Source organism: Anomalospiza imberbis, chromosome 10 (genome assembly GCF_031753505.1).
Source record: "Anomalospiza imberbis isolate Cuckoo-Finch-1a 21T00152 chromosome 10, ASM3175350v1, whole genome shotgun sequence".
Classification (NCBI taxonomy): Eukaryota; Metazoa; Chordata; class Aves; order Passeriformes; family Viduidae; genus Anomalospiza; species Anomalospiza imberbis.
Genome location: NC_089690.1, coordinates 15308473 through 15321672, shown reverse-complemented (window position 1 = coordinate 15321672; position 13200 = coordinate 15308473). Strand labels below are relative to the sequence as shown.

The following is a 13200-nucleotide window of genomic DNA, read 5'->3' as shown; positions in this document are numbered from 1 at the left end:
TGAAGAAACAGGAAAAAAATCAACCAGCAGGTAGCACATGCTACTTGTAGTACTGGGCTGATAACTGATGGAGAGAGAGGGCACACTTGTTAACACAGCTTTTTCTAAAAATTGGAGATGTGTGTAGGAGCCAAGTATATGAGAATGCCTGCACCATGTGATAGATTTCTTTAGTGTTCCTGTCTTCTGATTTGAGGTGGAATTAAAGCTGTAAATAGACAGCAAGGGAACTTTGAAAAACACACTGATTGTGTTAGACTGTTCTTAAAAATGTGGTGAGATTTTAGGGACCAGTGCAATAGATGTTCCTAAAAATTTAGAGTAGGAGATGTCGGTGCTGCAAGTGAGTTGCCCACATACGAATAGAGGAAAACAGTTTTCAGCAGATATTAGATTAAACTGGTGGCAGATATATGCAAATCAGGAAGATAAGAAGTATCCAAGAAAGGAGCAGTGGGATGATTCAACTAAGACTTCATCTGTAATAAAAAGGATTGCCAGCTATATGTACAGACCCTGATAAAAGAGGTGCAGATTCCCTAAAAATCACTTTGCACTGTAACACTGCTGTACTTCAGGACATTTTATACAGATAGAAAAAGTCTGACTGCTCTGTTATGTTGTTTGGAGTTTTTTACTCTAATAAAGAGGAAACAAACTCAAACACACACAAAAAAAAAAAAAATCAAGCCATTGACTAGACCTGAAATTTTAAGAGGGAGACCTTGAAACTGAATTAAGGAGGACAAAACTAAAGGAAATGGTTTTAAATTAAACCTGTCAGTGTCTTATCTATCTAGAAAGGAATGTTATGTCTTGCACTTAGCTTGCATGCCTTGTTCTGTTAAGTAGTGGAATAATCTCTTTGTGGCGGTCTGATCTAGGTCTGCCTGTTTAATCACATTAATAAATGGCAAGTATCATGCTCATAAATGAAGACTCTGATCCTCTAGAGTAATATTTTATTCCCTCTGATAGTTTTGCTTTCCCTTCAGCACATCCATTCCCTTCTGCATTGTCTCTCGCTCTTGTATTTTTTCTCTGATCTGTGTGCACAAGTCCATACAAAGGTGGACCTTAGCTTCCAAAGCACCTTTGCTGTAAGCAGCTGTGATAAACAGCTTTACCTACTTTTTTTTTTCTTACTTTCTTCACTTTTTATTTATTCTCTCTCCCACCCACAGGCTCTGGGAAAACCAAGGAAGAAAGATACTAAAATAGGAATAAACCAGGTATGAAACTGAGAGAAAGGGAAGAGTCCATGGCAAGACGACAAATTTTGTGCTCAAATATAAGTACTGCATTCCCCAAAGGAAAAGACAATTATTATTTCCAAGCTTTTTATTATATCTTCCTCCTGTATTTTAAAAAAACGTTTTTCAGATGCTCTAAGTGGGAGCCTTCTGTAGTCATGCATACCACATGCAAAGCTAATCCTTTGGTTTAAGTGGGTTGATGTTTTCCAAGTATAAGTGAAGTGAGGGAAAAATTATCCACTTCATCGTTGCTACATGTGAAATTTCGGAATTGAGACATTTCTCTTCATGCACTTGAAATATCTGTTAAAAGCAGCACAAAAAAGAGTTTGCCTTACCACCACGAAGTTATCTTTTCTCCATGTGTCATTATCTCTGATCTCTGCTAAATCACTGTTATATTTTTGTTTGCTAACTAAAGCAAACTAAAGCTTGTTTTAGCTTTCCTTGCTATTAAAACTTCTTTTTCCCCAAAACCAAAGCAGACATAGGGAAGGCAAGTATGTGGGTTTTCATGATGACTAATGTGATCCTGAGAAGAGTCTGTACAAACTTTCAAGTACACACTGTTATCCAGAATTTCAACTCAATGATGTGTATGGGTATTTCTTGTAGAACAGTTACTTTAGCACAGCTGGGTATTAGCTTTTACACTTTAGACTCTTTGGCATAGATGAAGTGGACATACCTTAGACTGAAAAATGGACTATGTCTAGTAAATGCCAAATAAACCTACTTTTTCTTCTTGTGAGTGCACATCAGAAAGAAACTTTTATCTTGTAGAGATGTAATCCTATCAGTGTAGAAAAAATAGTAATGTATATCATTTCCTATATTATAGCAAATGTAAATGTTGAGGTTTTGTATCAGTAGTGAAATGAAGCAGGGACCTTGTAAGCCCTACCTTAAATTTGAGAAGAAAGTCAATTAATTCCCAAAAGAACAACGAGCATCACAGACATAACAGGCAGCAGCTAGTACCTGTCTGATTTCACATTGTTCATCCCTGAAATGTGGAATGGCACCAGTGCATAGCTTCAGTTTAATTTCAGTTTGGTGGACTCTTGCACTATTGCACCCAGATGTATTTCATTTTCTGTGTTTACTCCTAAAAAGTTGTCCTTCAAAGACTTCTGAGAACCCCAAATAAATTAGGACTTCATTAACTGCAACCTCTTGATAGTCCATTTTACTTTCTTTTTCAGGTCAAACCCTGCCAGTAATTTTGAGCTACATAGCAGCACCAGTCCTAAAACCAGTATAGTCCCTTCTTCCAGGCTTGATAATGTTCCCATTGTTGCATTTTAACCAAATCAGAACTCTCAAAATAATCTGCTTTGGCAAGTCATGTATTTTCATTACCAAGAGCCTCACTGGTTTTGGAGGCAGGAAGGAAAAAAGGAAACTTAACAAATTCTTGAGTTCCACAAGATCTGCATTCTTGCTTTTAAGTTAATCACAATATGCCATTGTAGCCTTGCATGAAACAATTGCCCATGTGTGTTATCGTGCCACAGCAGCTTATCCCACAGGGATCAAAATAGCATTGGGTTGAGCTGGGTCAGTGTCCATGCCTAAGGATGGCCTCACTCCAGCTCTTTGTAAAGTTATGAAACATTTCATTTTAGTTATTTTGCAAACACCTGTCCATTGTCAGTGCTAGCTGCTTGCATAGTTTAGACAGAAGACATGGTTGCCTCTTCTTGGTGAAAATTGAGTAAAATTTTAAGGTACCTATTTTGCATTTTTTAAGTGACCTAGAAGCCTCAGCTTCATTCACTTGCAGAATGACCATAGCTTTGTCTAAACATAAAGATTTGTGTTGTCCAACTCAAAATTTGTTTTATTTCTTATGCAGTCAAAGCTGCAGTGTGGATGTAAATGCAACTGTGTGAAAAACTTCACTATAAAGTAATAAAAACCCTCTACTATGGTATCAGCTTCTCAATTAGATGCAACTGTATTAGAGTAGGACTAGAAAAAACTATGATGAGAGGGTGCCTTTTCATAGGTAAAAATTTTAGAAATATCTAATTTATAGCTATCTCCTTTAAAATATTTCAGTAATGCTGATATTTATTCCACTTTTATTTTGTAAAGGTTTAAGTGAGGGTGAAATGGGCAATTTGCTAAACAACATACATGGAAGCGAATTGTTTTAAAACCAATAGATTAATTTGAAATTGTAGTAAAAATGCAACAATACTGTGCAAGAGAAAAGAAGATAAAATGATAAAATTAATGACACAATGGCTCCTTCACTTTACAGTGGAATGAGATCTTGGAGTGTAGTAACAAATCCAAGGCTAAAAACAAAGACTGGGGATTTAGGCCATTCAGCTGGGACAAAGGAAAATGTTTGAATCTAGAATTCCTGAATCTCAACAACGTTATTTTCTAGATTCTGTAGTCACCTTCCTTCTCCAATGAATGTTTAACTATTTAAAGGAGAATAATTTAAGGGAAAAGTTAACCTCCATATAGCCTGTAATCAGAGAAACTGTATTTTGAATTACTACTTTTAAGCAAAGCAAAAAGCTGAATCTGAAGAAGTTTGAAATCCTAATAATGTGTACTGGGGAAGGAGAAAGTTTATCATATTTGCCTTTGTACAGGGTTTCACAATTCACACTGTCTGTCTCAGCTTCCCCCAGAGGTTTCTTATTATACAGTTTGAGTGTGACATGTGAGACTTGTTTTTACTTCTATAGCTTCCGAATGAGATTAAAGGAAGAGTGAGACCTACATCCTTAAAAGGTGGCTCACCATATGACAAATTTTAAATATTATTTTCTCATACAATGTAAAGAGTTCTGTGCTTCTGGTAATCTACAGTTCAGATTAATTCTGACAATAGATACTTCATAAATAGTTTATTTTTTGCTAATTTTCACTTAAATATTAGTTGTTTTATTTGTTAAAAAATTGCAATGACTTTTTACCTGAAGCCTTTTTTGGTTGCTGCTGTTTAGATTTGGGTTTGCTTATTCTTTCCTCTTCTCTCTTTTTTAATGAAGAAAATGCCTATGGAATAAGCAGTGTGGTAGTGAATTCCTTTACCACTTGCACCTCCAAATAACACTGAGAATGGAATGCATCCATGGTAACCAGGATGCACTCATAACACTTTCCATTCTTCATCTTAATCTATGCAAATAGTATAGTATTATAAAATCTATGCAATATTTTTATTTGAAATAACAACATGCTAACAAATTACCAAGGTAACTACAATTTGTCCTGGGTATTTGTACAGTTTTTTAATGGAGTGGTGCTACTGACAGTTTGTCCTACTGTAAATCAAAGAATAATGTTTCAAAAAATCCCAGGATCCCCATTACTTGAATATTGTACTTTTGCTGTGCCTCTGCATGTTGGTCTGTATGCTTTGCTTATTAAAATCTAACACTTCCTACAGCACAACTGAGAGATTTTTAGCCCTGCTGAGTTCATGTGGCCTGCACTTCTATGTTTAGGTTTGTGTTTGTTACATTTGTGTTTCTGAGTCCCTGTTACAACTTTTGCAATGGATCAGTTTCGGGTGAACTTGATAGAAATAATACCACCACCTTAGGCTGTTGGGTAGGGCTGCAAGCAAGCCCTGTTAGTGTACCATGGATGGAAAGGCTGCACGTTCTGAGCTCAAGGGACTGGATATATATACACAAGCCATGGAAAAAGTTTCAATCAGCACTCACAGTCCATGACAAAGCCAATCTTTAATTCCAGTCATTACTGCTTGTTTTGACTAGGAGGGGAATGAATAGTCCTGAACCAACAGAAAATGGACTGCCTGTTGAACTTGGCTCAGGCTCAGAAAATCTTTAAATATGCTGGGGTTTACCAGATGTTCCTAATTGCTCCATTGGTTGAAGCAAAAAAGTTGTACCACATTTTAATTCATGGCAAAATTGTTCATAATTTTTTATAAATTTGACCTTTCAAAGACGTATAGTCTTCTATACTCTTTTTGTTGACCTCTTTTTTTAATTTACCTTATAAAAGTCGATTTGAAATGTGAGTATATGCTGGTGAGAAGGATCCTAGCTTTTTGGTTTTTACTCACTTGTAGTGTAAGGTTTTCCTGCAGCATTTGATATTAATATGATGTCACAATTAAACATCTGTTTTACATTACGTGGGTGCAATGATTTAGATAATTAAATTATTGTTAGCAAGCAATTTTCTGCTGTTATTCTGCGGTTTTAGTAGGTTACAAATAATTCGGTAGGTTATAAATAAGAGCTGCCTGCTTTTTCCTGAAAAATCTTATTGATGGTTCAGAGGTTTCCTTTCCTATAGGAAGAATTGAAAGCCACAGTTGCCATTCTTTTCTAAGATGTAGTCATTTCTTTCTCCTTCTAAAAGTATCTCTAAAATTCGGGGATTCTCCTCTATTTTTTATTAAAATTGTGATATAAAATAAGGGTGTTTTCTTTTCAGAAAAATGCTAACATAAATAGAAATATTACAAGTATAAATTACTATGTTTGTGAGTTGTATTGTCATACTGATATTATTTCTGTCCATAGTTCTTGCTGTTCCACACAATCAGATGTTTTTACACCTCCTCACCTCCTGTTAAGAGCTTTGCTGCTCCTAAGTATTCACACACTATTATTTTTCTATTAATTCTTCACAGATATATAGATAGATAGATAGATAGATAGATATAGATATAGATATAGATATAGATATACACACATATATATACACACTGGAAGAATATATTCTGGGATAATATTATAGCTATCCATACTGATTTATTTGAGAGTTCAAATAAATACTTCTCACCAGATCCATGGTTTGCTGATAAACATTTGGTGCACTCCTGCCACTAAAATGTTTTCCTGTTATGTTTTGGTATTTCCTGTCATTATCTCCTGGTTTTCATTCCTGTGATTTTATCTCTTTTCATCTGATTGGAATTTTAGAGAACTTTTTTTTCATAAGGTGCCCGAACTATTAACATTACCATTTTACTAAATTTATAAGAACTACCATACAGCTATAAACATCCATGTTTGTTTTAAGATGTTTTCTGTTCTTTTTGGGCAGTGAAATAATGTACCATTACATTTCTTTTCATAATTTCATGAAGCCAAGAGGATAGAATAAGGTTTTGTATTTGGTTTTGCAATGATGGAAAATTAATTGATGGTAGCAAGAGAAGAGAGGTCTACTTATATTTCTGGATGAGTGAACAATTAGTCCAGGTCATCAAATATTCTCCAGCACTTTCAGAATGAAAATATCATAGAAAACATAAAATTAAATTGATTTTCACAGTTAGTTCATTGTTAGCTTCACATACATTAATACAAAAAAAAATACTAAATATATTTTAGAATAGCCAAACCAGATCACACTATTATTTCTAGAAATAAATAAGTTCTAATAAAAAGTCAAATATTTGTGTGGTAGCCTGCTTGATCATTCAACATTAAAAAGATGTGCAGTGAAAATATTTATCTTCACCATTCCCAGGATGAGAAGATTTGAAGCATTCTTTCGTATCAGCTTGAATTAGATCAGCCCGACCATTTTTAGTTGACTGTGGAGATAATTTTGTACTTGCATAAGAAATTTGAGGGAAATTACCAACTATATAGAACTGAGATGCCTGGAACACAAAAAAGCAAAGGAGAACTGACAGCAAACTGATTCTGCAGTGTGATACAGCATGGAAAAGAGACCTGCAGAACATTGGGCCACCTACCCAAAGACATGAAGGAAGATAAGGTGATAGCTTCCTCTGATATGGTTACCTCAGGGATATTTGGGGCGGGGAGAAGAAGAAAAAAATCTTAACAGTAAAATTATGTCATTTTCAAAGCTCTTTCAAATGTATTCACATAATATTGAGTTTTGTAATTAATTTTTAAAAATACTTTGGAAGGAAAACTGCTGCATCAGAATAGGCCTATAGTCAGTATAGTTTCAATTTCCATGAAAAACAAGGAAAAAAAATCCTGTACAAATCTGGATGGCTGCATTCATTTTGTTAGAAAACAACATGCAACTTCAAAATGTACCATTGATTATTCATTAATAGTGTAGCAAATTGAATTTGGGATTCTATTTTGTAGTGAACCAGTAATTTTATTACAGAAATTTGATATAACAGATAAGTGATCTGAAGAAAACAGTGCTAAACTCAAAAGGCCAAGTTCCAAGTTGGACACAGAAGCAGAAATAATTGGCTGACTGTGAGATGGGAAGTTGCTCACTAGGTAGGAGACTTACAGGAGGACAATTTGGTGTGGTACTGGATCACAAAGGAATGAGTCAAAAAATGCCACATCCCCGTAGAAGGAAACTGTCTGCAATTTCATGTTGGTTTAACTGTACCTATATAAGATAAGAAGCAGAGCTACAGGGACTCGTGCTGTCAGAGCCATCATTATTTTCCCCAAAGGATATGACTGAAGTACTTTTTTCAGTTGTTTTACAACCTCCCTCTGAGTAAATAGCACAGTCTTTACATTAAAATCTGTATATATGTGGAAAAATGGATCCAAAAATGAATCTGAATATTCATGTTAAATAATATTTTCTCTAGAAAAACATAGGGGGAAAAAGCTGACTTTTTGTTGGATTGGTTTTGGTTTTGTTTTTTTTCTTAAAGATGTACTGGCATAACTTGAGATTATTGGAAAGAAATTTCAGGCTTTTACAAACCTGTTCTCTCTTGTATTCAGTTTTATTTTTTTCCCAGTTCAGATTGCTGTAGTGTTTGGTGCCAAAGTTCTGGAACATCCTCAATCTGTGCCAAGGTAACTATGACTTCCTGAAATGGCTTCCTGTCCCATTGCTCCTGTACATCATTTCCTTTCTGGAGCTTGAAGATATTGCCAGACTTTCTCAAGCTTCACACAGATTTGAAACAGTAAAAATTTAAAACCCAAAAAATTCAAATTGAAATTGTTATCTTTGCTGAGCAGCCCACTGGCTTTGATTCATGGTTTAACATAATCATCAATCTGTCTGCTTTACTTAAGACAACAAGTAAATAAGGATTGTCTTTTTTTTTTTTTTGAGACAATAAATGAATCAAACTGAATGGCTGCAGTAGAAACCAGATCTTAGAAAGGCTGTGTCTATCTTGAAAGCTTTTGTTTTATAATAAACACAGTGATCCAGGTAATCCCATTGCAACCCTTGGCTGGGTGTTGCACACTGCTTCCAGGATTAAGTATTGGAAATGTGAAACCTTTGCTCTGTGTTATGATTTGTATTATTTATTGTCTAGAAACTTCACCCACAAACTGGGATCCCTTTATTCTGAACTCATCACCAAACAAAAACTCCTTACATTTTATGGCTTTGACAAAAGACATGAGCACAAGAAAAGAGATTTTTTTTCAGTATTTGTTTAGACTGCAGCAAGGAACGGTTAGAAACACAGGAGGAGAAAGAGGTGACTTTTTCTTTCTTGCCAGGAAGCTTTTCCCAGCCCTCAGGAAATTATGGGAAATAGTATGTACATGTTGATTTTAAAGAGTGGATAACAGAAGTTGCCATTATTGGACAATTGGAGCTGAGGGTGCCGAATGAGGGGTAAGGGATTGGAAGGATAGCCTGGAAGCTGCAGGATAATGGGGGCAATCTGTTGGTGCAAAAGAGAGAAGATGTATTGGAAAGGCCTTTGGGAGGTCAACTGTTCCAGATTCCTGGTCTGTGCAGGGTCAGGAAATTGGGATGGAAAATTAAGAAATTCAGAGCTATCATGTAGGAAGCTTATTTTTCTGGGTCTGAATACCTCATAATTGTATTTTCTATCCCTGTAAGAGCCTGAAAAAAGGCTGCTGCAATAATTCAGGTAGGAGAGAAAAATATTTTAGCTTATGGAAAATAGGAAGAGAAATGTTTTAAAGAGAAAAATAGCTTTATTCTTATTCCCGAGGGTGCTGTAGAGGCCTAAAATGAAGCCTATCAGTTTCTGGGTGGAGCAATTAATGTGAACATAAGCAATAGTGTGACCTTATGAGGAATTTAAAATGGGTTTAGTTCTCTTGATTCTGCTGTGACAACTAGATATGCTCTGAAAGACTTCAGAGAGGCAGATTAAACTTGCAGTATGGAGAGTTGGACATGTCTGGTGCAGAGTACATCCCAATCAGAATGAGATTGCTCACAGGATTTGTATTATTTTGAGGATATGTGGGACAAGATTACAAGAAAAGTTCTGTGTCAAACTGGCAGTTCCAGAGGACGTGGCTGTGCTGCTGTTCCTGTTGTGTGGCTACCAAAGCATTACAGATGCTTTAGTGAGAGTGAGTGTAAGTGAGCACAAGAAAAAGGGGACGGGGCAAAGAAAGCACAGGAGGAAACAGAGAGACAGGAAAATAGAGCATCATTAATTTAGAGATGAAGGCAGATGGGAGTAGATAAGCTTGCTAAAGTTCTGGGCTGTATTTCAGTTTGAAGATAAATAAATTGGTATTGTGACTGGGGAACAACTGAATGGAGAAAAAGGGAGTAAAAACAACTAAAGGAGAGGAAGAGAATAGATTGAAGAGAGACCAGGAAATTATTTGTCAGTATATTTGTTATTCATCTGTCATTTTGAAGAGTGTGAGTGGAGTAGGATAAGGTATTATGGAGAGCAGTAAACTTTTCATTAGTTTAACACAAAGCCTTGGATATTTTGGAATTTAAAGAAATCCTAGAAAGAATTAAGTTGCATAATAATAAAATTATTCTTTTGGCATAATGCAGTAATTTATTAGAACAAGTAAAGCCATGCTCCCTTTCTCTCATTTCAGGAGTATATTTAGGGAATTTAAAATGTGCCCAAATAATGTGAGTTTTTATTTCCAGACTAATTTATGCATTCGCTGGAATGCTGCTGTGGGATTATCGAGTAGCATATTTGGATTTCTGAACAGAGGAAATAGAACAGTCTCTCCACTCAGGACTGGAAAGTGGAGCGTGGGAGCTCTGTGTGTCCATCCCGTGCAGTGCATCCTTGTAGGCTGAACTCAGCAGCTATCTATATTGTTACCCCAAGCATGGCGTTTCTCTGACTGGAGTTCTGAGCATAAATCCCGCTCTCCAGGCGATCCAGACGCTTTCAATGTGCATTTCAGAGGATTTTAGACTGTTCACTGGCTGCTATTCTTACTTCCTGTAGCAGAAATCCTAACGTGGGCACCACCGTGTGCTCACCGTGTGCGTTTTCCCGATGCTTTGGCAGCGAGCTGCTATTCCGTGCAGCGTTCCGGCAGCGGTCCCGCTGGGCTCCGTGTCGGATGTTTTGGACGAGCCCTTCCTCAAGGTCCGGGCGCTGCGGGGCGCTTCGGCCGCCAGAGGGCGCCGCGGGGCAGGGCCGCTGTCACCGCGCCTCGGGACAGCCACGGGAATGGCTGGGACAATCCTGAGCCCGGGAATGGATGGGGCAATCCTGAGCCCGGGAATGGCTGGGGTAACCCAGAGCCAGGGAATGGCTGGGGTAACCCAGAGCCAGGGAATGGCTGGGACAATCCTGAGCCCGGGAATGGCTGGGACAATCCTGAGCCCGGGAATGGCTGGGACAATCCTGAGCCCGGGAATGGCTGGGGTAACCCAGAGCCCGGGAATGGCTGGGACAATCCTGAGCCCGGGAATGGCTGGGACAATCCTGAGCCCGGGAATGGATGGGACAATCCTGAGCCCGGGAATGGATGGGACAATCCTGAGCCAGGGAATGGCTGGGACAATCCTGAGCCCGGGAATGGCTGGGACAATCCTGAGCCCGGGAATGGCTGGGACAATCCTGAGCCCGGGAATGGATGGGGCAATCCTGAGCCCGGGAATGGCTGGGACAATCCTGAGCCCGGGAATGGCTGGGGTAACCCAGAGCCAGGGAATGGCTGGGACAATCCTGAGCCCGGGAATGGCTGGGGTAACCCAGAGCCAGGGAATGGCTGGGACAATCCTGAGCCCGGGAATGGCTGGGGTAAGAAAAGCAAAAGTTTTGCTTTTCTTCCTGTATTTTTTATAGAGCACTGTGTTTGGAAATAAAATATGCAATAGTAAAAACCAAACTATATTGTTTTTAACTTCATGGTGTCCTTATTTCAGGGCAAAGCAGATTGGCGAAAGCAGAGAAAAAGCAGAAATGTAAAGATAACTTTTAAAAGGTTCATGCATTTTCATTTCAGCATTTATACACATTTTTTCCCCGATAATCCCTGCTTTTGCTCTGCTAGAATGTGCTAGGATGTTGTGTATGCCTGCTTAAGAACAACCAGGACCACACGTCCTCTGAGACAGCTTTGCTGCAGGCAGTGAGTCAAGCAGTTCCAGCTGCACCTGCAGTGTGCAACACAAGTTACACCAGGATTTTTGCTTTTCTGTTTCTGCTACCACTTGCACTGGAGTCATTGAGTACAGCTGCGCTTAGACTCCTGCAACTGCACCTGTAGAAAAGTGGAACATTTGTGGGAAAAAATAATGTTTCTGTGCTCTTGCACAATTTACATTGAATAGATAATATATGACACAGAGTATCTTCCTAATTTTTTTTTTTTTTTTTTGTGATGGTTCTTTCTTCTAACAACTTTCGTCTTTTTTTTTCTTCCTTATATTATTTCCACCTGATTCTGTTTATGGAGTCATTCTGAAAGCAGGAAACAGGCTTAATCCTTACAGTACATCTGAAAGTTTTCAAAAATTGCATTTCTGTTCAAACCCCAAGGCCTCTTTCACTTACCTTGAAAACAGATTTGTATTTCTGATGCGATTTCTACATCCTGACAGGTTTTTTGGCATCAGCTTACACAGCTTGGTTGATTTAAGAGCAGCTGTAGGAATTACACACCAGGAAAGTACGTGGCATTACAGCTGCTTTTTTTTTTCTTTTTTTTTTTTTACAGTGGCAGAAAGGCCTTGGATATTATACCAGAAATAGCTTGTCAGATTTTTCACAGAAAAACATGTGATATCTTGCACTGGCAACCCTGGGCAAAACTTCTGATCTCCTGTGAGTTTTAGCTATCACTGCAACTTTCAAAATGCGTGGGCAGCTCGCACTGCAAGTGACCTTCATTCAAGGCCTCTGTGCTGTCTAAACATTTTGTGGAGTAGAATAATCAGCAGTGAGTAAGACAAATGATGATTTTAAGCCTCTGCTTTCTCTTACAAGTAGCTATGTGACAGTAATGTGCTCTGGGAAGCTCTTGTGGAGAGCTTGCGTGACACAGCCACACCTGAAACGAAAGAGCCCCCACTGGATGTGGGCTGGGAACCTTAACACACACAAATGTCTGCCACAGCTCCAAAGGAGGCAGAAGCAACGTGCTCAGAACAAAAAACTAACTGAATAAAGGGGCATGTTCCCTTGAAGCAATTGTTATAAGGCATGGCTGTTTATTGGGTCAGACACATGGATTTTTCTTCTTTATTATGGAAAACAGACTTTTTAAGGATTGAAGGGGGAAAACCAAAATATGTCTTACCAGCAGCAACATGTAAATATTACAATGTTTAACAGGATGGGTATCCTGAAATTGTGTTTTAATCAGCATCACAGCAGTTACTGCAACAGAACAGGTTGTGGCCACTTTGTCTTTCTTCTGATTTCTCTGTTTTGCATCTATGCTACAGGTACTCCATGGCTTATAGCAGACACTGTGGCATTGTCATTTATAGAGGCTGATTAATACATCATTTACAATTGACTAGATTTAGGACCCAAGTATTAAACCAGTGATTTCAGTATTTGGATATAATAGTTTCATATTTAAAGCGTGTAAAGAGTTTAAAAATTTTTAACATGCCAAGTACTAAATTTGAATTTTATAAATTGATTAAAAACTATGAATACAGGGTTCTTGTATAATTCTGTTTCTTTATAACCCAGTACTTTAATACTTAAATATTCACTGATTTAGATTAGGGATTTTTCGTTCTAAAACTATATATCAATATGCTGGAAACATTCAGTGATTGTTGATCTTTA

General features: G+C 37.8%; 1 protein-coding gene across 1 annotated transcript; it reads left to right on the top strand.

Annotated features, from left to right (window-relative positions):
- Positions 1-328: 328 nt before the first annotated feature.
- On the top strand, positions 329-12565 carry FBXO36 (F-box protein 36). The gene is given in 5 exon segments (XM_068200083.1): positions 329-343; positions 7980-8014; positions 8016-8145; positions 12388-12485; positions 12487-12565. Coding segments are annotated over 5 exon segments (357 nt in total).
- Positions 12566-13200: the final 635 nt, after the last annotated feature.